This window comes from Passer domesticus, chromosome 27, assembly GCF_036417665.1.
Source record: "Passer domesticus isolate bPasDom1 chromosome 27, bPasDom1.hap1, whole genome shotgun sequence".
Classification (NCBI taxonomy): domain Eukaryota; kingdom Metazoa; phylum Chordata; class Aves; order Passeriformes; family Passeridae; genus Passer; species Passer domesticus.
In genome coordinates, this window is record NC_087500.1 from 2,693,917 (window position 1) to 2,717,426 (window position 23,510).

A 23,510-nucleotide genomic window follows, 5' to 3' on the forward strand; every position below is an offset into this window, starting at 1 on the left:
TGTCTCCTTCCTTGTGAGCCTTGCTAGCTGCCACCAGCTCTGTCCGTCTGTGTCAGCTGGCTTCCAAGAGGAGGATTTTGTCCTCCCACAGGTCCAGTGCCTGTCCAACGCCCCACCAGCATTGCCCTGACCTTTGCTGGATCTTGGAGTGACTGTGCTTTGTTCTTGCTCTCTGCAGCAGTCACTGGCCAGGTGATCCTGAAGCAGTTCCCCAGGGAACAGACCGTGCGACAGGGAAATGGAGTCACCTTCCACTGCAGCATGAAGGGAGGTTCTGTGAGCAGCTACTTATTGTACTGGTACCGTCAGGGCCCACGGGGCATGGAATGGATTTCCACGGGCGGTTATGAGTACGGAGAAGGTTTCCAAGATCGCTTTACAGCAAGAGAGGACAGCTCCAAGAACTTATTTCCACTGGAGCTCATGGCAGCAGAGCCAGGTGATGCAGCCACGTATTACTGTGGAGCAAGAATCACCCTGGAGCAGCTCTGCAGCAGAGTGAACCAAAAACCAGCAGATGGGGAAGTATTTCTTTCTGGCAGCTGCTCCCCAGGGCCCCTGTCAAGCAATGGCAGGTGCAGGAAACATCCCGCTGGCTTGGTGGCACTAAAAGGCACTGCAGGGAGGGGTGCTGGAAGGGCTGGTACCATTGATGGTGCAGGAGGATCTGTCCTGGGAACTGCACAGGCTGCAGTTTGGGCAAGTACAGGTTTAGTGCACGTTGTCTGGGCTCCTGTCCAGCACGGCCTCATTTCTCCTTGGTGCCTTGCCTTGCCTCTCCCAGCCTGTTTTCCTCAGGGACACACAGCAAGGCTTTGGGAAGTTGGAATTTGGCTGAGCCACATTTACAGCCTTTTACAGTGAGACAAATGGTCTTGCTGGGTGAGGAGAGAGTGGATGTTGTGCACTCTTCATTCAGGTGTGCTCACAGCACTGACTTCCCTGGAAACCTTCTGGACAAAGCCTTTTATTATGGCCTAGAGAAGGCTTAGTGACATGGATAATGCAAGGGTACACATTCCTACTCCCAGCCTGTCCTCCTGGGCTGTGGGAAATGAAATTCCTCGATGCTGTTCTGGCCGCTGAAGCCTGAGTTGAATAAAGCATTCAGGACCTCAGCCATGTCCCATGTCCTCTGTCACCTGGTTCCCATCCCATTCAGCATTGGGCCCATGTTTTCCCAGCCTTGTTTGTCTGTGTAGACTCCTGGCATGTTGACCTGACTCCTTGCTCACTGCGGAGGAATCCTCTTCAGCTCAGCACTGCTGGGGCTGGGGACTGCTGTGTCCCCTGCTGGGCTGCAAGCCTGGGAAGGACATGGACAGAGGGGAACTGTGCAGTGAAGAGCCAGGAACACAAGGGAGGGAACAGCTGACATATCAGGAGAGCCTGGGAGATCTGAGTTGATTTAGCATGGAGAAGAAAATGTTGAGGGGAATTTGACACTTTGTTGAAATCCCTGAGACTCTGTAAGTTCCATTCTTGAGGACATTCAGAACTGAACAGGACAAGCTGTCAGCAGCTCCTGCCCCTGACCCCATCAGGCAGCTCAGCCCCACACAGCTGCTCACTCAGGCCCCCTCAGTGCCATGGGGGAGAGAAACAAAAGGGTGGAGTGAGAAAATGTGTGTTTAGACAGGAAGAGAGTTGAACAATCATGGCAATACCAACACACAAAAACCAAACAACATCAAGAATTCCTGATGTTGCTCAGACTTGCCATTGGCACAGAGGAGCAGCAAAGCTGGCTGCTCTTCTGCTCCCGTTTCCTTATGCCCGTTCTGGCTCTCCAGAAAGAACAGCATCAGGTCTGATGACCACAGAGAACCTTTATGAGAGAGCTTGGCAGCCTCTACCTGTGTGTGCAGCTTTAGAAAACAACAAAACACTCTAAGTTCTGACAGAACACATCTGAAATACAGGAAACAGCAGAAATATAGAGAACAAACCCATTCCAAATAGTCCTCCTCTCTCCTCTGTGTGTCTCTCATTTGCCCAACACAAATTTACTTTGTATCATTTGCAGGTTTCCCTCTTCCTTTTCAGCTTTGAAACTTGCAGCCTGAAGAGGACACAGGGTTGTCCTCAACACTCATGTAGCACAAGTGTTTTCTGGAAGTCCTCAGTGACAAAAGCTGCAAAACATCTAGCTCCAATATTCTCCTGCTTACAAGAAGGAACAGTCCCTGAGACTGGGAGCTCTGAATGCAGGGCTGGTTTGTCCTATCACCCATCTCCAGGCAGCTCTTCCCAGCTCAGAATACCCCACAACAAGAGAAAAACACCACAAGATCTGTTTTCCAATGAAACCAGGCACTGAACTATGTCCAGTAGGGGAATCAATCAGAATTCTGGAGCACTTCCACACCCTGCATGGGGCCTGAGTTTCCAAGAATGTACTTTCCTGCACCACTGACCTCTTGTCTCCACCACCTGCATGGGACAAGGAGATAGGGATCCAACACAGGACAAGCACTCAGGGATTATGTGAGTAAGAGTCACTCATCAGATCTGACCTGCTTTTCTCTGGGGGGGATATGCCATAGACTGGGTGAGGGCACAGCCATGTGCTTAGCTGAAGGACAAAAGAATAAATTCCCTTCATGACTCTGTGCTCAGCATCCTTGTGTCCATCCTCCGGTGAAAAACAACTGACATGGCAAAGTGAGGAGTCGAGATACGCCCCCAGTACTCGAGTGCGGCCTCAGCAGTGCCGAGCAGAGAGCAGCCATCAGCTCTCTCAGCTGCGGGCAGCATTTTGCGCAGGGCAGCCCCGGCTCCCAGTGACCTTCTGTGCTACGAGGGCGAATTTCTGGGCGCGCTGCCCACGGGTCGCTGTGGCAGCAGGCGCTGTCCAAGCGCGCAGCGCTGCTTTGCGCGCGCGGCCCGGCCGCGACCCCGGGGCCCGGGGCGGGCGTGTCGGGGCGGGCAGAGGCGCCGGCGCTGCCCCGGCGAGGCGGGGCCGGGCGGCAGCGGCCCGAGCGCGGCTCCGCTCGGCTCCCGTGCGGCTGCCGCGGGGCCGGGGCCGGCAGCGATGCTGGCCGCGCCGGGGCCGCGGCTGCTGGCCTTGGCCTTGGCCTTGTGGCCGGCAGGTGAGAGCCGGGCGGGGAGGGCAGCGAGCCCGGCCGGGACAGCGAGGGCAGCCACAGCCACAGGCAGCGACAGGAGCACCAACAGGGCAGGGGACACGGGCAAAGGCCGGGGCAGACACAGGGACAGGGGCTGTGGGCCGGGGCTGGCGGCTGTGGCTGTGCCGGCCCGGGGGCACCGGGACACCGGGACAGCGCCCTCGGTCCGTGCCCGCGCCCTGCCCGATTCCTGCGCTCTCCCTCCGCAGGGCTCTGGGCACAGCCGAGGCTGCAGGAGGCCGGCGGAGGGCTGCGAGCTCCCGGGGACTCCGTCACCCTCTCCTGCCGCGGCTCCGGATACCCGTTTAAGAGTCATGGAATTTACTGGTACCGTCAGTCACCCGGAGGAAGCCTCGAGTGGTTGTCCTTTATTGGTTCTGACCCGAAAATTCTTTATTTTGACCAATTAGTGCAGGGGCGGGCCAAGATGTCCCGGGACAATTCCCGGTCCGAGGTTTATCTCTCCCTGCTGACGCTGCAGCCCCGGGACTCTGCCCGCTACTTCTGCGCTGTTCACACGGGGACAGGAAACCCAGCTGGGCTTTAACACAAACCAGCTCGGGTCGGGCTCAGTGCCCACGAAATCTGGAGATGGTGAATTCCAAAGTGGCTGTTCCGAAGATAATCAGGTGCCATCCCCATGCAGCACCAGGGATCCTGGCCTTTCATCAGAGCTCCTTTCCCAGCACTGAGGCTTTCCTTCTCCTGAGTCCCAATTGCAATGTTCTACACTGTAGAGGAGGTTCGAGGTTCTTCTGTCATCCAGTCAGCCTGGTGACTGCCTGGCTCCAGTCCCACTCAGCCTTCCTTGGTCCCCTTCTCAAATGGGACATGCAAAGCACCTGCAGAGTGCTGGGTTGCTTTTGCTGCGGGGCAGGGCTCTGGGAGGGCTTTGACAGGAAGAGGCAGCTGGAGAAATGTCACCACTGGGGAGCCAGCAGGGTGCAGGGCAAGAGTGCAGGGAGCAGGGTGAGGAGCACTTTGGCTTAGGCATGCTCTGGCCAAGCTGAGTTGGGGTGTCCTATGAGGGAGAAGCAGCTCAGCAGAGCCAGGGCCAGGGGAAGCACAAGCAGACAGCCTCCCCAGTTACCTCCAAAGTCCCAGCAGCAGCCTGCAAGGCTTCCTGAGAGAAAGGCCTGGGCTGGCCCCTCATAACCATGTCACATTTAACTCACCACAGCATTTAGTGCCCAAAAAATGGTCTGCTATTGCACCACCCAGAATGAGAGACACCCAGGAGAGAACCAAGAGCTTCAAGTTCTGCTCCTGGTGCCCCACCTCTCCCCCTCACTGTTGTCATAGGCAGAGGGAGGGACCAGCAGGGACTGGGCCTGAGAGCAGTGACACAGGCCCAGGCAGGGCAGGAGTGGGCAGAGCTGCTGTGCAGGCTCAGAGAAGCTGGAGAGAGGCCACGCAGAGCGGGCCTGGCCATGTGGAGTGCCCTGTGCCTGGGCTTCTTGCCCATTGTAGGTGAGTGAAGGCAAGGGCTGATGGCCCCAGGAGCTGAGCGTGGCCCTGGGCTCTGCAGGGCTCTGGGGAGCTGTGCTGAGCGCTTGCAGCCAGAGCTGTGCCTTGGCTGGAGCTGCCCAGCCATGCCTGTGGGGCACGGGGAGAGCAGCCCTGCTCCTCTTGTGCCTCTGAGCTCGGCACCTCCATGCCAGCTGCCTCCTCTGCAGCCTGGGCACACGCAGGGCACCTCCCTGCTGCACTCACATCTCGGGGCCCAGCGCTTTGCCCTGGCACTGGACACTGCTCCTGGGGCACTGCGGCCCCTCTGGCACAGCCCAGCTGGGGCATGGCAGCACAGGGCACAACCCCACTGCCTGGGACAGCCCTTTGTCTTTGCTGTGCTCACCCAGAGCAGCTTCACAGACAGGACAGTGGCTTCCTCACCATCCTGTCTTAGCAAGGACAAAGGGATTTGTCCCATCATGTGCAAATCCTTCTTGTTTCATTAGGGAAAATCAGAAGAAGCTTCTACCTGTGTGACTGGGAAAAGGATGGAGGGAAATGTGGTGTCTCCTTCCTTGTGAGCTTTGCTAGCTGCCACCAGCTCTGCCCGTCTGTGTCAGCTGGCTTCAAAGAGGAGGATTTTGTGCTCCCACAGGTCCAGTGCCTGTCCAAGGCCACACCAGCACTGCCCTGACCTTTGCTGGATCTTGCAGTGATTGTGCCTTGTTCTTGCTCTCTGCAGCAGTCACTGGCCAGGTGATCCTGGAGCAGCTCCCCAGGGAAGAGACCGTGCGAGAGGGAAATGCAGTCACCTTCCAGTGCAGCATGAATGGGGATTCTGTGTGGAGGTACTACATGTACTGGTACCGTCAGGGCCCACGGGGCATGGAATGGATTTCCACGGGCGGTTATGAGTACGGAGAAGGTTTCCAAGATCGCTTTAAGGCAGGAGTAGAGAGCTCCGAGAACTTATTTCCACTGCAAATCCTGGCAGCAGAGCCAGGTGATGCAGCCACGTATTACTGTGGAGCAAGAATCACCCTGGAGCAGCTCTGCAGCAGAGTGAACCAAAAACCAGCAGATGGGTAAGACACATCGCTCAGCATTTCCTTCTGGCAGCTGCTCCCCAGAGCTCTTGTCAGGCAATGGCAGGTGCAGGAAACATCCCTCTGGCTTGGTGGCACTAAAAGGCACTGCAGGGAGGGCTACTAGACGGGCTGGTACCACTGATGGTGCAGGAGGATCTATCCTGGGAACTGCACAGGCTGCAGTTAGGGCAAGTGCAGATTTAGTGCACGTTGCCTGGGCTCCTGTCCAGCACAGCCTCATTTCTCCTTGGTGCCTGGCCTTGCCTCTCCCAGCCCGTTTTCCTCAGGGACACACAGCGAGGCTTTGGGAAGTTGGAATTTGGCTGAGCCACATTTACAGCCTTCTTCAGTGAGACTTGGGTCTTGCTGGGTGAGGAGAGAGTGGATGTTGTGCATTCTTCATTCAGGTGTGCTCACAGCACGGATTTCCCTAGAAACCTTCTGGACAAAGCCTTTTATTATGGCCTAGAGAAGGCTCAGTGACATGGATAATGCAAGGGTACACATTCCAACTCCCAGCCTGTCCTCCTGGGCTGTGGGAAATGAAATTCCTCAATGCTGTTCTGGCTGCTGAAGCCTGAGGTGAATAAATCATTCAGGACCTCAGCCCTGTCCCATGTCCTCTGTCATCTGGTCCCCATCCCATTCAGCATTGGGCCCACGTTTTCCCAGCCTCGTTTGTCCATGCAGCCTCCTGGCATGTTGTCCTGACTCCTTGCTCAGTGGGGAGGAATCCTCTTCATCTCAGCACTGCTGGGGCTGGGGACAGCTGTGTCCCCTGCTGGGCTCCCAAGCCTGGGAAGGACATGGACAGAGGGGAAAAAATGCAGGGAAGGGCCAGGAACACAAGGGAGGGAACAGCTGACATATCAGGAGAGCCTGGGAGATCTAGGTGCATTTAGTGCAGACAAGAAATTGCTGACAGGGAAATTTGTCACATGACTCTCCCTTGCAGTCCTCCAGCACTGGCCTTTGATTTCTGCAAGGGAGAAAGAAAGAGCTTCTACTCATCATTTCCCAATTGAATTTCCTCCCATCTCTTCTGCCCAGGATTGCAGCCTCTATCAACGAGCCATGGCCAGCGATAGACTTGTCAAGCTCCAGGAAGCAGCCAAAGAATGTTTTCTTTCAAAAGCCATATGTTTATGTAAATTATAAAAAAGTAACTTTTCTTGGTAATATTGCTCTAAGCGTCCTCCTCTAGCAAGGAAGTTACAGACATTGCAAGGGAAGTTTTCTCCTCTGCCTGAGGCAAATATCTCCTGCAGGGATGGGAATGCACCTGTGAGTGAGTCTTTCACAGGGCCACAGAAAGGGTGAAATTGAAAAAGGCTTCTTTTAAACAAAGAAGTTTTAAAAAGGATGGGGAAATATTTTTTTATACAGCCTGTAGTGATGGGAGGGTGGGTAATATTTTTACACAAAGAGAGGATAGATTCAGACAAGATACAATGAAGAATGTTCTTTTTTAAAACGACAGTGATGAAATAGATTGCCCCAAGAAATTGTATCTGCTCCAAACACACCCAGGGTGGCAAACAGTACCAAAAACTCCAGAAATGTGCCAAGCACTGCATGATGTCTGGCAGACATGGGGTGTGGAGTTAAAGTGTAGAAAAAAATCCCTGAAGCAGTGGCAGAAACCAGCGGGGCTCGGCAGTGGCAGGCAGGCCCCCAAAAACAGCCAGGAGATGCTCCCTCCAGAGGGGCTAAGGGGTCTGGCTCCCAGGTGTCCCCTGAGGCACCTGAACTGATGGTGAGTGTCTCTCCCTGTGAGATGGGATTTAAGAGAGGTACCAGTTCAATGACTGCCCTTACACGCAAAGGCTCAGCCACGGTAGGAGGAGCAGTGGAGGACAGAACTCCGTGGTGGCAGTGAATTCTCCCCGCAGCAGCAGCCCAGCACCAAGACTGTGACCACCTCCAACTCCCAGAGCGAGTGCCAGCGAGGAGCTGAGCCCAGCTCCCTGACTTCACCCGCAGCCAAAATCTCATTTCTTCAATTCCCAAGAGAATGCCCCCAAGCTAAGAGGGAAGACAACTGCACCCCTCTCCCTATTCAACATCCCAGTCACATCCTTTCTCTCTAAAAGGATCCATCCTTATAATCTCTCAGGCAATAAAAGGGAGAAAAATTCCCTGAGAGAAAGAAGAGGAAAAATCCTAACCTCCACCACCTGTTAAAGTTGAAAACATCCCTGATTATTGCAGGAGGATTAGGAAAATGTTCCACAATTGCAGGCTACCACTAATTATATGATTAAGATACCAATCAAATTAAAAGCCAACTTCAGTCAACTGTAACAACAGCAAATAGAGTCAATTAAAGCACCATCAGCTGGACCAAAATAAATCCTGAACAATTCTTAAACATGCACTGATTTTTCCTCTGGCATGCAACTAGGCTTTGAGGACAGTAATGCTTGAAGGTCTAGAAGACTTAGAAAATATAGAATGAAAATTACTTGAAAATGTATAAGCTTGAGAGATGCTCCCCAGAAAATTTTTCAAGCATTTAACCCTAACTCTCTTGTTGTGTGTTAAAAGACAAACCAGTAATCAGATCCCTTCTGTGAGACACTTCTAACAACAATATTCCTTTCCAAAGTGTTGTGGCAATGTTTTAGTGACTAAGGGTCCATTCTGCCAAAAACACTAACTGTCCAATCTGTCAAAAAAAGCAAGGATGATAATGTTATTTTTAGTGGAGAGAATCCACTGGAACAGTGTTAGATGTTCAGAAGTAGAGCAGTGTAGAGGGACAGGAAAACAAAAAGGCAGCACTACAAAGACATGAAAGAGGAGACCTCTTTTCAGTACCTGGCACTGAAAAACCACCAAATGTTTTTGTAGAACTGTGTAGCACAGTGTGGACTACGTACCACAGTGACTGAAAACAACTGAACCACCACACACAAACTGTCTCCCTCCCTTCCCCTGGAGGGGGAAAACACGGTGGCTTTACCTCATCTATTTTTCCTCAGACAACTCTGTGCACATACACAAATTTCATTTCCAGAATTACTCAAACAGTAGATCACCTCACCTATTTTTTCCACAACCAATTTCTTCACCATTCAACCTGAGATCTTGGCCCTCACAAACAGGTCATTTTAGACATTTGATAACCAGCTCCAGTTGAACAAGTGGGCAGGAACCTTCTGTACTTACATGTTTCCATTTTAACTCAGCATTATGTTCTTCTCTTGTTCTGAGAGCACAGAGAAGAACAAGGATGCTTTTAATTTCAGATCCAACAATGGCCAGAAGCAGATGCAGATGAAGAACAAGACCTGGAGACCAGAAATGGCACTTCCCACTAAGAATGTCTCAGCTATAGGCATCAAAACAAGGAATTGGAATCACTTATGGTAGCTTTGTATTTACCCTTTATGAATTTATTCAGAAGCTCTTTGTTCATCCTTTTGGACTTCTGACGCAATGCTTGACTTACTGCTTTGTCAAGGGAAACCATTCTTGAGGTTCAAGGGGGAATTTCTGAACATGAGCAGCTCTCCTAGACCCCTCCTCTGTCCAGGAACATAACCCATGGGATTCCTCCCAGAAGATACCCGATTCTGCTCTCCTGAAGCCCAGGGCTCCAGTCCTGTTCTTGCATTGCTCTCTTCTCCCTGGAGCCTGAGCTCAAGCAGTGCATGGTCATTGCAGCCAAGGCTGCCCCAACCACCTCACATCCAGCACCAGTTCTTCCTCAGTGGCACACAGAGGACCAGCTCACCAACCACTTGTGTCAGCAAGTTTGGATCAGTACATGCCAGAAAACTGCTGACTCTGTGTGTGCCCAGCTGTGCTGTCCTGCCATCAGACACCTGACACACTTCTAGCACCCCATGAGGACCGGAGCCCAGTGATGTCTCCATTTGTCCCAAGAAAACCTCACCTGTTTCTTCCCATTCCTCTCGTGTTTTCTACCCATATTTCTGTCTTGGGAATGGCTTGAATTCACTATCCATTCCTGGTTTTGTTTTTGTTTTGTGTTCAGAATGGCCATTGCCTCCTCTGGCTCAGGGAGTATCGCAATGGATGAGGGGCAGCGGGGTTCCCCTGAGAGCTGGGGGCCAGGGGCTGCTGCTTCCTTCCAGAGGGGCTGCTCAACTCAGGAGCCACACGGCAAGGCCATATGACTGGAGACACTGCTGCTCTGTGCTTTTCACCTGTTTTTCTTTTTATCTTTTCCTTTGGCACTGTGAGTACAGCTTGCCAGTTTGTTTCTCTGCTCGTTTGCTGACTGGGAGCCCAGAGCCAGTGCGTGCTGCACCAGGAAGCGATGCAAGGAGCACACTGGGCCATGCTCTCTGTGTGGCGGCCTGACCCCAGGATCAGCCATCACTGGTGAGCTGTCCAAAGGAGCAATCCCCCGCCCAGCCCTGCTGTTGTCTGCCACTACTTCAGGGATTTTTGCAACACTATAACTTGACACCCCTTGTCTGCCCAGACACCCACAGCTCCTGCCACAGCTTCAGAGATTCTCCTACACTTGGTTCACCACCGTGAGTGCTCTCACTTTGCCATTACAGCCTGCTGCTCCAAGGTTCCTGCTAGAGCTGGTTTCACTATCCAGAGGGGCACCGGAACCAGCTGCTCCTGTGGGATTGTAATGGGAGCCCCATTATCCATCTCTCCTGCCTGCCCACCCACCATTGCCCACATGCAGAGAGGCAGCCGAGCCGCGCCACAGCGCCCCCTGCTGGAGCGGGGCAATCATCGCACCCGCCCTGCCCGGCCGGGAGCCAGCAGCGCCCCTGCTGGCTGTGCCCGGAACTGCACCACAGGGGAAAGCGCCTGCGGCCGGGACAGGCTGGGACCGGCTCTCTGCTTCTCTTTGCTGCTGCTGCTGCTGTTTGTTTGTCTTGTACATACACATACTGTGAATGAACTGTTATTCCTTTTCCCATATCTTTGTCTGAAAGCCCCTTTATTTCAAAGTTATAATAATTTGGAAGAAAGGGGGTCATATTCTCCATTCCAAGGGAGGTTCCTGCCTTCCTTGGCAGGCACCTCTTTTTCAAAGTAGGACAGCCACCATCACCTGTGTGAGGCAGCACAGGCAGCAGATAGAGCAGCCACAAACTCACACAGAGTACATTTATGTCCATGACCTTGCGAACCTGAGGGAATCCCTGAGCAACAGCCAGGCAGAGGAAAGGAGAGACACTGGTATCTAAAACAGGGTCTATGCTAGAGGATCCCTGGAGGAAGTTCACCCTGGGCTGTCAAGGGTAATTCCCAGCTGGAAGGTCACTTCAGCAATTTACGGCCCTCCTGCATTTTCTGCTTTTAATCCATTCCTCCCAACACCCCCAGAGCCAGCCTGCTACATCTCAGGACTCTGTCACACTACCACTATTACTCACAAGAAGAGAGGTAGAGGGATTAGACTGCATTGTAAGAAATGCTCCGAAATAACAGCAGAAGTACTGATTACTCTCCTGCTTTCTATCCAGCTTAACTCCCCAAGACTTTTCAGAGATGTCACATGGTCCCCAAGGTCTCATTAACAACTCAACCTTTCTGATATTATTTTAGATCCTTCCTTGAAAGCCATATGGTGTTTCTTCCTGTGGTACATTGAGTCTTACACCACTGAGGAGATCATGTGACTGCCTGTATAATCCACAATTCGGTGTAGTGGAACAGAGACAGTTTTTGTTATGAAATATATCACTGTGTTTGGGGCTTGGGTACCACAATGATATAAACAGCATAGGGACCTGTACAAAAACAAGAGGGAAAGAAGGTGAGATATTTTGGGAAAGAAAGGAGATGGGTGGTTCTAGTGTTTAAGAAGAACAATATTCTTCCTATATTTCCTTTTATCCTGGATACATAAAAGAGCTCATGAAGGTTCTGAAAGGTGGAAGAAAGGGAGAAGTTGAAAATTCTATACTCAGTCAAGCTATGAGAAAGCACTGATCAATTCAATTACCTTTTTTATCCTTTCAAGTTTTAGAAGGAAATCTATCTCTGGATCCTATCATGGACTTGCACTCATGGACAATTAGAACTGATGGCTTTTCATCGCCTCTTTTTACAATACTTTTCAACATCAGGACAAAAGAGTGAGTTATTGGAATAAGTCTTAGCAGTGTGAGGATAGAGAAGCTCATATTTGGACCAGGGACGACTCTCACAGTTGTAACAAGTAAGTGACATTTCTATATTTCTAAAACTCCATTTAAAATTGAGGTGGGGGTGGAGAAAAAAAATTGATGCTTTCTGTTCACTGAAAAGATTTTCAGCTGCAATAATCCCTTGAATGCACTCATTCTCCAGCCAGGCTTTCAAGCCAAACCCTCAGCTTGGATCAGCTCAGGAAGGGTTCCCAGGAACAATTGGGCTGACTCTGCATAGCACCGTTATTCCATGGTCCACAAACAACAGCACGGCACTACTTAGCGTGTGATAACTTATTCCCACTTTGGGCAGCACTCTGGCCCAAATTTACTGTCCAGTGTCCAATTCTCCAGTGGAATTGCAGTGACTGACTCGGGGCAGGAATGCAGAGCTCAGTGAAGAGCTCCCAGTGCTGAGGAGTTTTGAGACAGATCTGTAACTGCCTGCTTGGAGAAGTTCTGGTTTGACACCAGCACCACACTGACAGTGTCCCCAGCTAAGGAATTCCACTGCCCTGGGGACAGAGCAGGAAGGATGTTGAATAGCCTTGGGCTTCAATTCTCACAAGTGCCTCATATCCAAGAGCTCCTGGAATGAAAGACAGTTGGCTGCCAGGCTGTGTGTGTTCTGAAAAGAGCAATGTGGGGAGTAGGGATCATAAGAATCCTTACTTATTCCTATCTTTCTTTGGAATTCTGTGATGAACAATAAAGGTGCATGTCACCCCAAGCTTTTCTAGGGAAATGTGAATGTTGGTGTGGCAGAGGGGTTTTTGATGATGATCTCTGTGATCCTAAAGTATCAGGTGCATCCCCCAGAAATTGTTGCTTTGCTTTCAGAGGTCTGCACGTCTTAAAGTGTGTCAAGAACGTCCCATGTTATTTTGCATCCCTAAAACCTCCTGCTCTCCTTCCAGAAAGATGTGGGACTGCCTTGGGTGCTGCTGAATATCTCTCCATGTCTGTGGGATATGTTGCATGGGAATGAATGTGTATTTGGGAACAATCTTAGTTCACTTCCTGTTCCAAAGGGACAAAGGAATGTAAACTTACCAGTCTGCAGAAAGACCTCTTCTTTCTGCTCTGTTCAATGGTTTTCTTTTTCTAGCAAATGGCAGGATATTTCCAGAGCGGCACAGGGACTCTGGAATTATGTTTGACAGTAAAAGACATTGAGCTTAAAGTATCATAGTCCCTTTCAAGTCTGCTGAGATACTTAATAAGCTGAAGCTAATATTTTCAGGATGTGAGCAACCTCCCCATTTTAGTTCTGAATTACTTTGGGGGCTGCAAATTAAAATATGAATTTTAAGATATTTAGAGCACTAATACTTTAGTATCCAAGCTTTTGCCAGTTCCCCAAGTCAAAATGACATAAAATAGCAAGCATTAGTGCCACTGTGGGATACTCCAGGCATATTCTGCTGAGGCCTCAGTTAAGGACAGAGCAGGCTTTCCTTTTGGTTCAGGTTGGATTATTCCAGACTAAACATACATTAAAAATGCTAAGGCCCATTACTTTCTGGAATATAGGGCTCCTCCTGTGACTTTATAAGATGAAAGCAAAGGAGAAGAACAAATTTTTCTCCAAATAAATTTGAACATAATCATAAAACAGGAATCCCTTCCAGAAGCAAGCAGTGGCAGGAATTCATGGCTGTTTTGCCTGGTAATGCAAACCAGTGGGACTCGGGGTGAGCCTTCTGGGGTCAGATAAAACAAATCTTCTGCTCTCTCAACTACAATTGCACTGGGTACATTATTGCTTGCTGAAGATCCTGCCCAGGGAGCTATTGCAGAGGAGCAGCCTGTTTGTATTCTGGCTGTTTGGAAAGCCTGGAGAGGAGATCACATGAAAAGCCTTTCAAGGTTTTCTCAGAGAACACAGAACGCACAGCACTGACAGGATCTGGCCAAGCCTGGTACAACAGCTGGGAAGGAAATGCTGGATTTCTGCTGGGTGTCTGGTTGCTGTAGGTGTGGACAAGTGTGTAGTTCTGCCTGTTTGGTCAGGAGAGCTGATCCCTGAAATTGTGGCAGAGCACGATTTGCCTTTCACCTCAGTTCCTCAGCAGTGGCATAGGGCGGATGGGGAAAGGGGTAAAATCAGAGCTCCTTGATCAACCTTCCATCAGTACCCTGGGATGAACAAAATGTTATAGCTGGGGGATCTCTTGACCCACCCGCAAGGCAGACACCATGCAAAATGAAAAGCCTAATGCACCCAAGAGACGCCTCAGGATGTTCCTGTCTAAGCAGACACGCCAGTCTTTGCGGATGTGTCTGACAGCCTTTCATAAGCTGAGCCCTTTCTGGCAAGGAAGGCTGCTGGAGGATTCTTTCAGTTCCATGTTTTTTCTCTAATTCAAATTGCTAATCTGAGTTAAATCCTGACATTGTTTTTTGAGATCACCCTTGATTCGCCATATATAACCTGACCTAGAGGGAAGGGTGTTTTCTCTAATAAATAAATCATGGTACCACAATTATTGGTTTGGTACTAAATTATTTTGACACCAATAGTTTTCTTGTAACACAGCTGGTTGTGAGTTTAAGCAATCTTCTTTTGTTACTTGTACCACTAACAGCAAGCAATAATGACATAAAAGACAGTGAAGGACAATGTTACAAATTAGTCAGAGCTGGAGTACATCTGAATTTCAGGTCACTCAGCACTCAGCAAGCCTGCAGGAAAATCAATCCTGACCATACCTTGCTTTTCTTTACAGACATTTCAAAAAATTCTGACCCTCAAGTCATTGTGATGAAATCAAAGACACTGGAAGGAGATGGCAGCACTGGGAAAGCAGCTTGTTTGGCAAGGAACTCCCCTACAAAGAACATCAGCTTGGAGATGCCCTCTCAGGAGGTCGTCTATGAACAGGGCACATCCATTTTGACATCAGAGGGGTTGTACAATGCAATTAAAGTGGTCAGGCTGACAAAAGACACGGAGGTGACCTGCATGGCCAAATTCAACAACCGCACGATAACAGCACAGCCAGGTACAGTTTGGTGGCACAGCTGTCACTTATTCCTGGAGACAGTGGCCTGTGGGCTTTGTGTTCTTCTGGACAGCACTGCCCCAGGCAGCCAGCAGAAATTAGAAAGACTTTTGGGATTTAAGCAGAGAGAGCTGAAAGATGTTTCAAAGCATATAAAAGCAATGGTTTTTCAACTATTTAATTACTTTCAGATACCTTTTTTGGGAAGAAAAGGGAAGACACCATCTATTTCTTTAAAATGTGCATTTCCTTAGGATTCAATATTTTTGCCTAGAGCAGCAAACCTGCTGCAGCACAAGCTGGAACAGCCCTTCCAATACCAACACAAAAAGTTAAAGGTGGGGTATGTTGTGAGAGTTTTTTAACTAAATGGATTGTCATATTTGTTGGGTTTACTCTTGTAGTCCTGAAGGCCATTCAATTAGTAAATCCAAAATAATGCGGGACTTCTTCTGTTTCCTGCAACTGCATGGAGAAATTGACTCTTCAAATTGATGTCGGAATTAATCCTGACCAGCTGAGGCCCACTCTGTGCTTGTCCCCAATTTTCTATGAGAAATGTCATCTAAACATATTTTTAATCCTGTATAAATGGTGGATATAGTTTAAAATGCCTTTTCTTTATCATGCTACAGAAGAGGAGCCTGAAGAACCAGTAACAGGGTTTGGGGAACCAAACAGAACCAGGACAGTGTCAGAGGCCAGTGACAGGATTTGCAACAGCACAGCCCCCTCAGCACAAGGTGAGTTACCCTAACAGGATAGTGAAGTTACATTGCTCTCCGGGGGATAAAGGCATGGAAATGTATTTTCTCCAGGGCAGAGGACTCAGGACACAACACATTCAGCAGACACAAGCTGCTGTTCCAGGGTTGCTCCTGCAGTTACACACAAGCCCCAGGAAGCAAAAAGCAACAGGGACAGACCCTGGGCTCCCCTGTTGCTGCCATGTTCTCTCTCGCCTGTTCCTTTGCTGCTCTTCCTTTCCCTGAAACTGCCACCTGTGCATTTCCCACTTTCTGCCAAGATCACAACACCAAAACCTAGACCATGATCTCTCCCCTCTTTTCTGGTCACTGAGCAGACCCTGAAGGGCAGAGAGTGAACATGCTGTCCATGGCTGTGCTGGGTTTGAGAGTCCTGCTGGCAAAGAGCATCGCCTTCAACGCCCTCATGAGTATCAAGCTGTTTCTTTCCTGAGGTAAGGGAGCTCACAGCTATCAAACACTGGTTCAGAGTCCCAATTTCTTTAAATGTACTTTAAACCTGCCTTTGCTCTTCCAGACGTGGGGAATGAAGGCAAGAAGAACCCGAAGAAGAGCAGGAAAGAATGTGAACCAGCAGAACAAGAGGGTGGAACAAGCAGGGGCAGAGCTGCTGACAGACACCACCCAGGACACAAGGCAGCACCTTCCCCTGAAGACACTGAACACTGTTCACTCCTGCCTGGCCAGCTGATTTACACTGAAGAGTTTCAAGTGCTTTTGCTCTTTCCCCTCCTCTGACAACTGAGGAGAGTGGATTTCTCCTCATCCTCCTGCTAAGCAGATCTCCCCACTCTTCTGGCATTTGCACACAAGTGTCCAACCTGCTTCAACAGCTTTGGAAACTCCAGGGCTCTCTCTAGATAGATGGCCTTTTAAAAGCACCTTTCCCAGGCATGCTGTGTTTCTGCCTGTGGAACTGGAGAAGCACTGCTGAGGCAATTCAAGCCCAGTAGCTGCCATTTGTAGCTTTGGGTTTTAGATAGATTCAATGAATGTGTCTTGCAGATAAGAAGAGCTCTGTAAAATCTGGAGTGATTTAATTTATCCAGATCAATTTCTGGATTAAGCCTTTATTTATTCTGCCAAATGTATTGCATGTGAATTTTAGGTTCTTGTAGTAGTGACAAAAATAAAGTTTTACTAGGCCAAAATGCTGTGGATTTTCTGTGCTTTTTCTTCTGAATCTGGGATGGAGATTGCTGAAATCCAACTCTTCTAAAGCCCACTGGGATCAGGAAAAAAGCTTTTTGGTTAGCTGAATTTGTCTTTTGCAGACTTTGTCCAGGGAAGTGTCTCTCTGGCACATCCAGGAGCTTCAGTGAGGAGAGTCCTTGCTGAAGGCACGAGGGAGGAAAATGCTCCTGTCAGCAGAGAAGAAACCCTGCTGTTGTTTTGCACTCAGGGATAGGAGCAAGGGGCCACCAGAAAATAATCTGGGGTGGTTTGATGGAGTGATAGTTGCCATAGCAACTTGGTTCTTACCCAACACAGCTCAGCCCACACCTTCCCCAGCTCATGCCCCTCTCTCAAGCTACAGGCAGGATGCTGTGGTCACCATTTGTGACTCAGTTCCACCAGGCAGCATTAACCCTCCCCTGCTTTTGAGAACACAAGGTAACCACATCCTGAAGGGGAAAGAAGGCTTTGCTCCCCCTGCCTGAGTTCCTGCAGCCTTCAAGAGAGCCTCTGCACAGGACACAGCAAGGGGTGCTGCATTGATCTTGCTCAGCTCAGACCCTCAGGCCCTGCAGACACCCAGAGAAGAGCCTCAGCCCTTGCAGCAGCTCTGTGAAATTTGTGAAATTTGCATGGCAAATCCAAATCCATTGAAATGCTCATTTAGTATATTCTGCCACCATAATATCAATTAGGGGGAGCCGTTCACCAGTATTTTCATCCTGATTTTCCAGTGACACCCAGAATGTTTTTCTCAAGCACTCCACAGGTTTTTCCAATTTCTCAGGCAGATTTACATTATAAGCATATTGCCTCCGACAAAACCAGTGGAATCAGATGCACAGGAGGGAAAGGACATAAAAATACCCTCTGTTGAAAGAAGCACATTTTCATGTGGAATTATCCTGTCATCTGAAAAAACAATATTGTCCTGATTCCTAAATAATGGAGGATGATTATAAGGAGAACTCTTTGGTACAATACATTTTCACAGTACTACTTCTCTTCTACTAGAGACTAATTTGCATCCATATTTGATTCTGCTCACAGTCTTTGGAAATCTCCAGGGGCTGAGCCACTGTCCCTAGAGACATTCAAAAGTCATCTGGTCATGGTCCTTGCCAAGCAGCTCCAGACAGTCCTTGTAGAGCAGGGGACACCCAGTCACCTCCAGAGGTCCCTTCCAACCTCAATTCTTCTCCATTTCTGTGACACCTTTCCCATACTGACGGGAATGATAAGAAGTTCAAAATCTCTTCATATACCTTTAGTCAGAGGTTTTGTTCACCTTTGCCCAGGGGGATAGGAAATGAAGTTTCTTTTCAAAGGACTGTTTCAGCACTCCAAGCCTGATTAGCCTCACATCTCAGCAGACTGGGAGCAGCACAGAAGATACACAAAAGATAACGACCATTAATGAACATCAGCTCCAAACATCAGCCCTGGCATGGTCAGAGACACCTGGTCTGGGAAAAGATCAATGACAGAATCAAGAATGAGAACCAAAATAACATTGAAGGTGAAGGGATCAATAAAAACTAAATACTACAAACTGTGGAACTTGGGACCAATGATCACTGAAGCAATGAATTTCCCTGGGTTTTAACTGTAGAAGTACAAGAACACTCCAGTGAAAACCTCGTGTGATGGAAGCATTTTCTCTGCACAACCCTTGCAATGTGTGGATTAAATTATCTCTCTTGCCCATCTTGGCCAGAATAAAGTAATGCCTTGATCCTCTAACACTAAAAAAAAAAAAAAAGTGGGAGAGTTTTTGTTTTTCTCACAGTTTCAGTGACAAGATCACCCAAAACATGAACTTCAATAAAACTTTTGAAGTAATTTGAGGAAAATTTTCACCTCTAGCACATTCATTTCTCCCACCCCTTAGTGAGACTCACACATGGAGTGTGGTATCTGACATTGGTCCTGCTGAGCAACCCAAAATGGTGAGAGCTCTCTCCAGTGGCAGAGAACATTAAAAGCATCCTGAACGAATAAACCTCTCTCCAAGAGGTTACACGGGAAAACATAATGAAAAACTCCGTGACAATGGGCAATGCAAAATAGCTTTTTGTACCACTGAATCCATCTGCTGTCTTACACAGCATTAACAGTACAATGTAATATTCACATTACTGCATCTCTTGTATATAATCTAACCTCTCTGTTTTGTGTCCTGAAATACTAAAAAGTTCCTGGTAAAGTTAGATCTATTGATGTAAACTGAACTGCTTTCTCTGGTCTCTCCTGCTACCTTCTGGCCAAAGTGTTTATTGTTCTCACAACACTTTCAAATTCATGAAATCCCGCAAATAGCTCAAGCAGCAGATGAAAAGCAAAAAAACAACCAATTAAAGAAACCACCCAAACCCCACAAGAAGTGTTGTGCTTGGGAATTCTACAAATGAAACTTCTTTGCTCTTCATTTGCATTCTGGAAAGCCATCAGGAACAGTTGAAAACTCTCGTGAAGTGATACTGAGGCTTTGGAAAGATCAGAATCAGGAAGCTGAAAGAGCTGAAAAACTAAGGTGAGATTTGATTGAAACTTCAAACTAAAGCACGATTAGAGCTGAAAGTTACATATAACAGAAGAAATGGAGTAAAATACAGGAAGCACTTGCAGCATTGCTTTCAAAATTCCTTAGGAATCTCAATCTGAAACACTGCAGCATTCTTACACTTGGGCTTCCTGACCGTGTTCTATAGAGATCAGGCTAAATATCTCAGTAAGTCCCCCATTCCTGACTTGTGATCAGAATGGTGTTTCTGTCAGATAATGCCTTGGATTCACAGGTGAGAAACTGTGGGTTTGCTTAATTCTGTGATAAGCATTTTCAAAGGTCAGAAAATACTGAAGGAGAGGGGAACACTGGTAATAAAAAGTGGTATGTGGAAAATGACATAGACTCACCCAAGTGAGCACCACAACGTGTTGGTTAATTCCTCTACAGACCTGTTTTTATCTGGATCTTTGTCAGGATGCAGTGAGTGATGTGTGCCCTGGTTTGGTGCAGGAAGTAGAACTACATGGGGTTGAAATAAGGACATCAACATTACTGCATTTCTGAAAATCTCCTATAAGCAATTCATCCACTTAAACATGTGTGGAACAACTCAGGATATGCAAGGAAGAGCTGAAATGGACATATCCATCACAGAAACTGTTAGGAGGATGGTTAATTACCTGATGCAGGGACAAGTTCATTTTCTCTCTTTCCCTTATATTTCAGTCAGCAGATCTTGTCTGAACTGAAGTATTGGGAACCTGATCTTCCCCTGAAAAACCATTCAGGACTGGGGAGTGCAGAGTCCGTGGAAATGTCTGTCTTTCCAAAGCACAGATTTGAAAATAGATGTCAACTCTAGAATTTCTGTAGGGATGCCCCTAGCTGATTCCTGGCTATGCCAAAGCCTCGCACAATCAGGGCACTTAATCTTTTGTGACCTGTATTGAAATGCAACCTGCAAGCAGACAGACACACCCCAGACTTCATTATTCGGGCACCTCTAACAGGCATTGTGCACACACAGTTTTATTTTGTTGGCCAATAGAGTCTCTGGCCATGGGGTTCCACCTGCCTGGGTGCACTGCAGGATCATCCTTGGGACAATATCTTTCTCTAATGCTGGACGGGAACCACCTCCAGAGGCTGAGAGTTTCTGTCCTCTTCCCAATTCCCTTCTCAGTGCCCACAGCCCTGCACAATATCATCACGGGAAGCTCCCATGGGAACATACACAGGGTTAGGTTCCACAGCCACAGGAACAGCCCCAGCAGCATTGGCACCAGTGGCTCCATACCTGATACCACTAATGCTGACATCAAATTTGTCTCCAGTCCACTCAGGGCAGATCTGATCTTATCTCAATCCTTAAAGCCCCACACTGGATGCCAAATGAGGCAGTTGTGCTTTAGGAATTTCCCAAAGTAGTGTTCCCTCTGAGACACTCCAAAGCAAGCCTGAGGCTGTTTCACAGGATCACAGAAAGTAGGAATATGGAGAGGGCTTAACAGAAAAATGGGAAGCACCCAGGGTGAGAGACACTCAGGAGAGCACCAAGAGCTTCAAGTTCTGCTCCTGGTGCCCCACCTCTCCCCCTCACTGTTGTCATAGGCAGAGGGAGGGACCAGCAGGGACTGGGCCTGAGAGCAGTGACACAGGCCCAGGCAGGGCAGGAGTGGGCAGAGCTGCTGTGCAGGCTCAGAGAAGCTGGAGAGAGGCCACGCAGAGCGGGCCTGGCCATGTGGAGTGCCCTGTGCCTGGGCTTCTTGCCCATTGTAGGTGAGTGAAGGCAAGGGCTGATGGCCCCAGGAGCTGAGCGTGGCCCTGGGCTCTGCAGGGCTCTGGGGAGCTGTGCTGAGCGCTTGCAGCCAGAGCTGTGCCTTGGCTGGAGCTGCCCAGCCATGCCTGTGGGGCACGGGGAGAGCAGCCCTGCTCCTCTTGTGCCTCTGAGCTCGGCACCTCCATGCCAGCTGCCTCCTCTGCAGCCTGGGCACACGCAGGGCACCTCCCTGCTGCACTCACATCTCGGGGCCCAGCGCTTTGCCTGGCACTGGACACTGCTCCTGGGGCACTGCGGCCCCTCTGGCACAGCCCAGCTGGGGCAGGGCAGCACAGGGCACAGCCCCACTGCCTGGGACAGCCCTTTGTCTTTGCTGTGCTCACTCAGAGCAGGTTCAGGGAGAGAAGAGTGGGTTCCTCATCATGCTGTCTTGGCAAGGACAAAGGGATTTGTCCCATCATGGTGCAAATCCTTCCTTTTTCTTTGGGGAAAATCAGAAGAAGCTGCCTTTGTGACTGGGAGAAGGAGGGAGGGAAATGCGGTATCTCCTTCCTTGTGAGCCTTGCTAGCTGCCAGCAGCTCTGTCCATCTGCGTCAGCTGGCTTCAAAGAAGAGGATTTTGTCCTCCCACAGTCCAAGGCCACACCAGCACTGCCTTAAACATTGATGGCTCTTGCAGTGACTGTGCTTTGTTCTTGCTCTCTGCAGCAGTCACTGGCCAGGTGACCTTGGAGCAGCTCCCCAGGGGAGTGACTGTGCAAGAGGGAAATGGAGTCACCATCCACTGCAGCATGAAGGGAGGTCATATGAGCAGCTACTACATGTACTGGTACCGTCAGGGCCCACGGGGCAAGGAATGGATTTCCACAGATGGTACTACCTATGAAGGTTTCCAAGATCGCTTTAAGGCAAGACTTGAGAGCTCCAAGAACATCTACACACTTCAGATCCTGGCAGTAAATCAAGGCGATGCAGCCACATATTACTGCAGAGCAGACTCACCCTGGAGCAGTTCTACAGCAGAGTGAGCCAAAAACCAGCAGATGGGGAAGACAGATCGCTCAGCATTTCCTACTGGCAGCTGTTCCCCAGGGCTCTTGTCAGGCAATGGCAGGTGCAGGAAACATCCCTCTGGCTTGATGGCACTAAAAGGCACTGCAGGGAGGGCTGCTAGGAGGGCTGCTAGAAAGGCTGGTACCATTGATGGTGCAGGAGGATCTGTCCTGGGAACTGCACAGGCTGCAGTTTGGGCAAGTGCAGGTTTAGTGCACGTTGCCTGGGCTCCTGTCCAGCACAGCCTCATTTCTCCTCTGTGCCTTGGCTGCAGAGCCATGGGATGATGGGGATGTGTTGCTGGAGCTTCCAGAGTGCTGTGGTAGGTGCAGCCAGGCTGTTCAGGAAAGCCAGATCAGCAGGGATGACATTGCTCTACACGGTGGCTGCTACAGAGAGCCTGACCAGGAAGAAGGAGTTGAGGTGTGGTGAGTTGACTTTGGTTGTCCTGCAGGGGCTCAGCAAGCTGCTGTCTCAGTGCCCCTCCTCTACTGGACAGGAGGAAAACCACACAATTCATGTTTCTTGGTCCAGATATGGACCAAGACATAACCCAGCTGTGCCATTATGTGCAAACACATTGACCTGGAGAAAGGAATTGAAGTAACTGCCAATCAAATCAGTATAGGTTAGTGAGAAATAAGAGCAAATCATGAAACATCTCCTCCATGTGATCATTGCACATGGACGGTGAATGTGGCTTACAATCACTTCAAAACATGTTTTCTTTGCCATTTCTTCTTTCTCATTCTTCTTTCTCATTCTCTTCCCCTGCTTCAGTGTGGAGTCCAACCCATGGATGGCATTTCTCCAGGAACTTCTCCAGTGCAGGTTCTTCCCTCTGGCTGCAGTTGCTCACAAGCTCCTCCAGCCCAGTGGCTCCTTTCCATGGGGTGCAGCCTTTCAGAAACACACTGTGGCACTGTGACTCTTCTGTGGGACACGGGTCCTGCCAGAAAACCTCTTCTGGCCTGGGCTACTCACTGCATGGGACCACAGCTCCTGCCAGGAGCCTGCTCCAATGGGAGCTCTGCATGGAGTCACAGACTTTGTCAGGCCATGCCCACTTACTCCTATGTGGGGTCTTGTACTGTCTGCATAGTCAATATTTGCTCCACCCCCTATCCCCCACTAAGTGAGAGGGACAAACCTTGGTTTCCAACCTTGGGCAGCTGGGGAATATCTGCTCTGCTCTCTGCAGCACCTCCCACCCCTCCTTCCTAAATCCTCCTCCTTGCTAATTGCAATACTGATGCTTAGAAGAATGGGGATCAGCATGAGTCCTGCCTGAGACTGTGAGATTTTACCTCAGCGTTTGTTATTCTCAAGGCCCAGACAACACCAGCTCTTCCCAGCTCAGAATACCCTGGAGCAAAGACAAAACCCTGGAAGGGCAGCTCTGCTCAGCTCCTCTGGGG

General features: G+C 49.5%; 1 protein-coding gene and 2 gene segments (V, D, J or C); all 3 read left to right on the top strand.

The window, feature by feature from the left end:
• The window catches only part of LOC135286566 (M1-specific T cell receptor alpha chain-like), a 210,553-nt gene that overhangs the window by 112,972 nt on the left and 74,071 nt on the right, over positions 1-23,510 (top strand). The window lies entirely within an intron of this gene.
• Positions 3,717-7,276, top strand: LOC135286914 (Ig heavy chain V region 186-1-like). The segment is given in 3 exon segments: positions 3,717-4,598; positions 5,323-5,665; positions 6,624-7,276. Coding segments are annotated over 3 exon segments (453 nt in total).
• LOC135286509 (T cell receptor delta constant-like) lies at positions 10,865-16,007 on the top strand. The segment is given in 5 exon segments: positions 10,865-10,908; positions 11,767-11,831; positions 14,532-14,807; positions 15,443-15,550; positions 15,892-16,007. Coding segments are annotated over 5 exon segments (609 nt in total).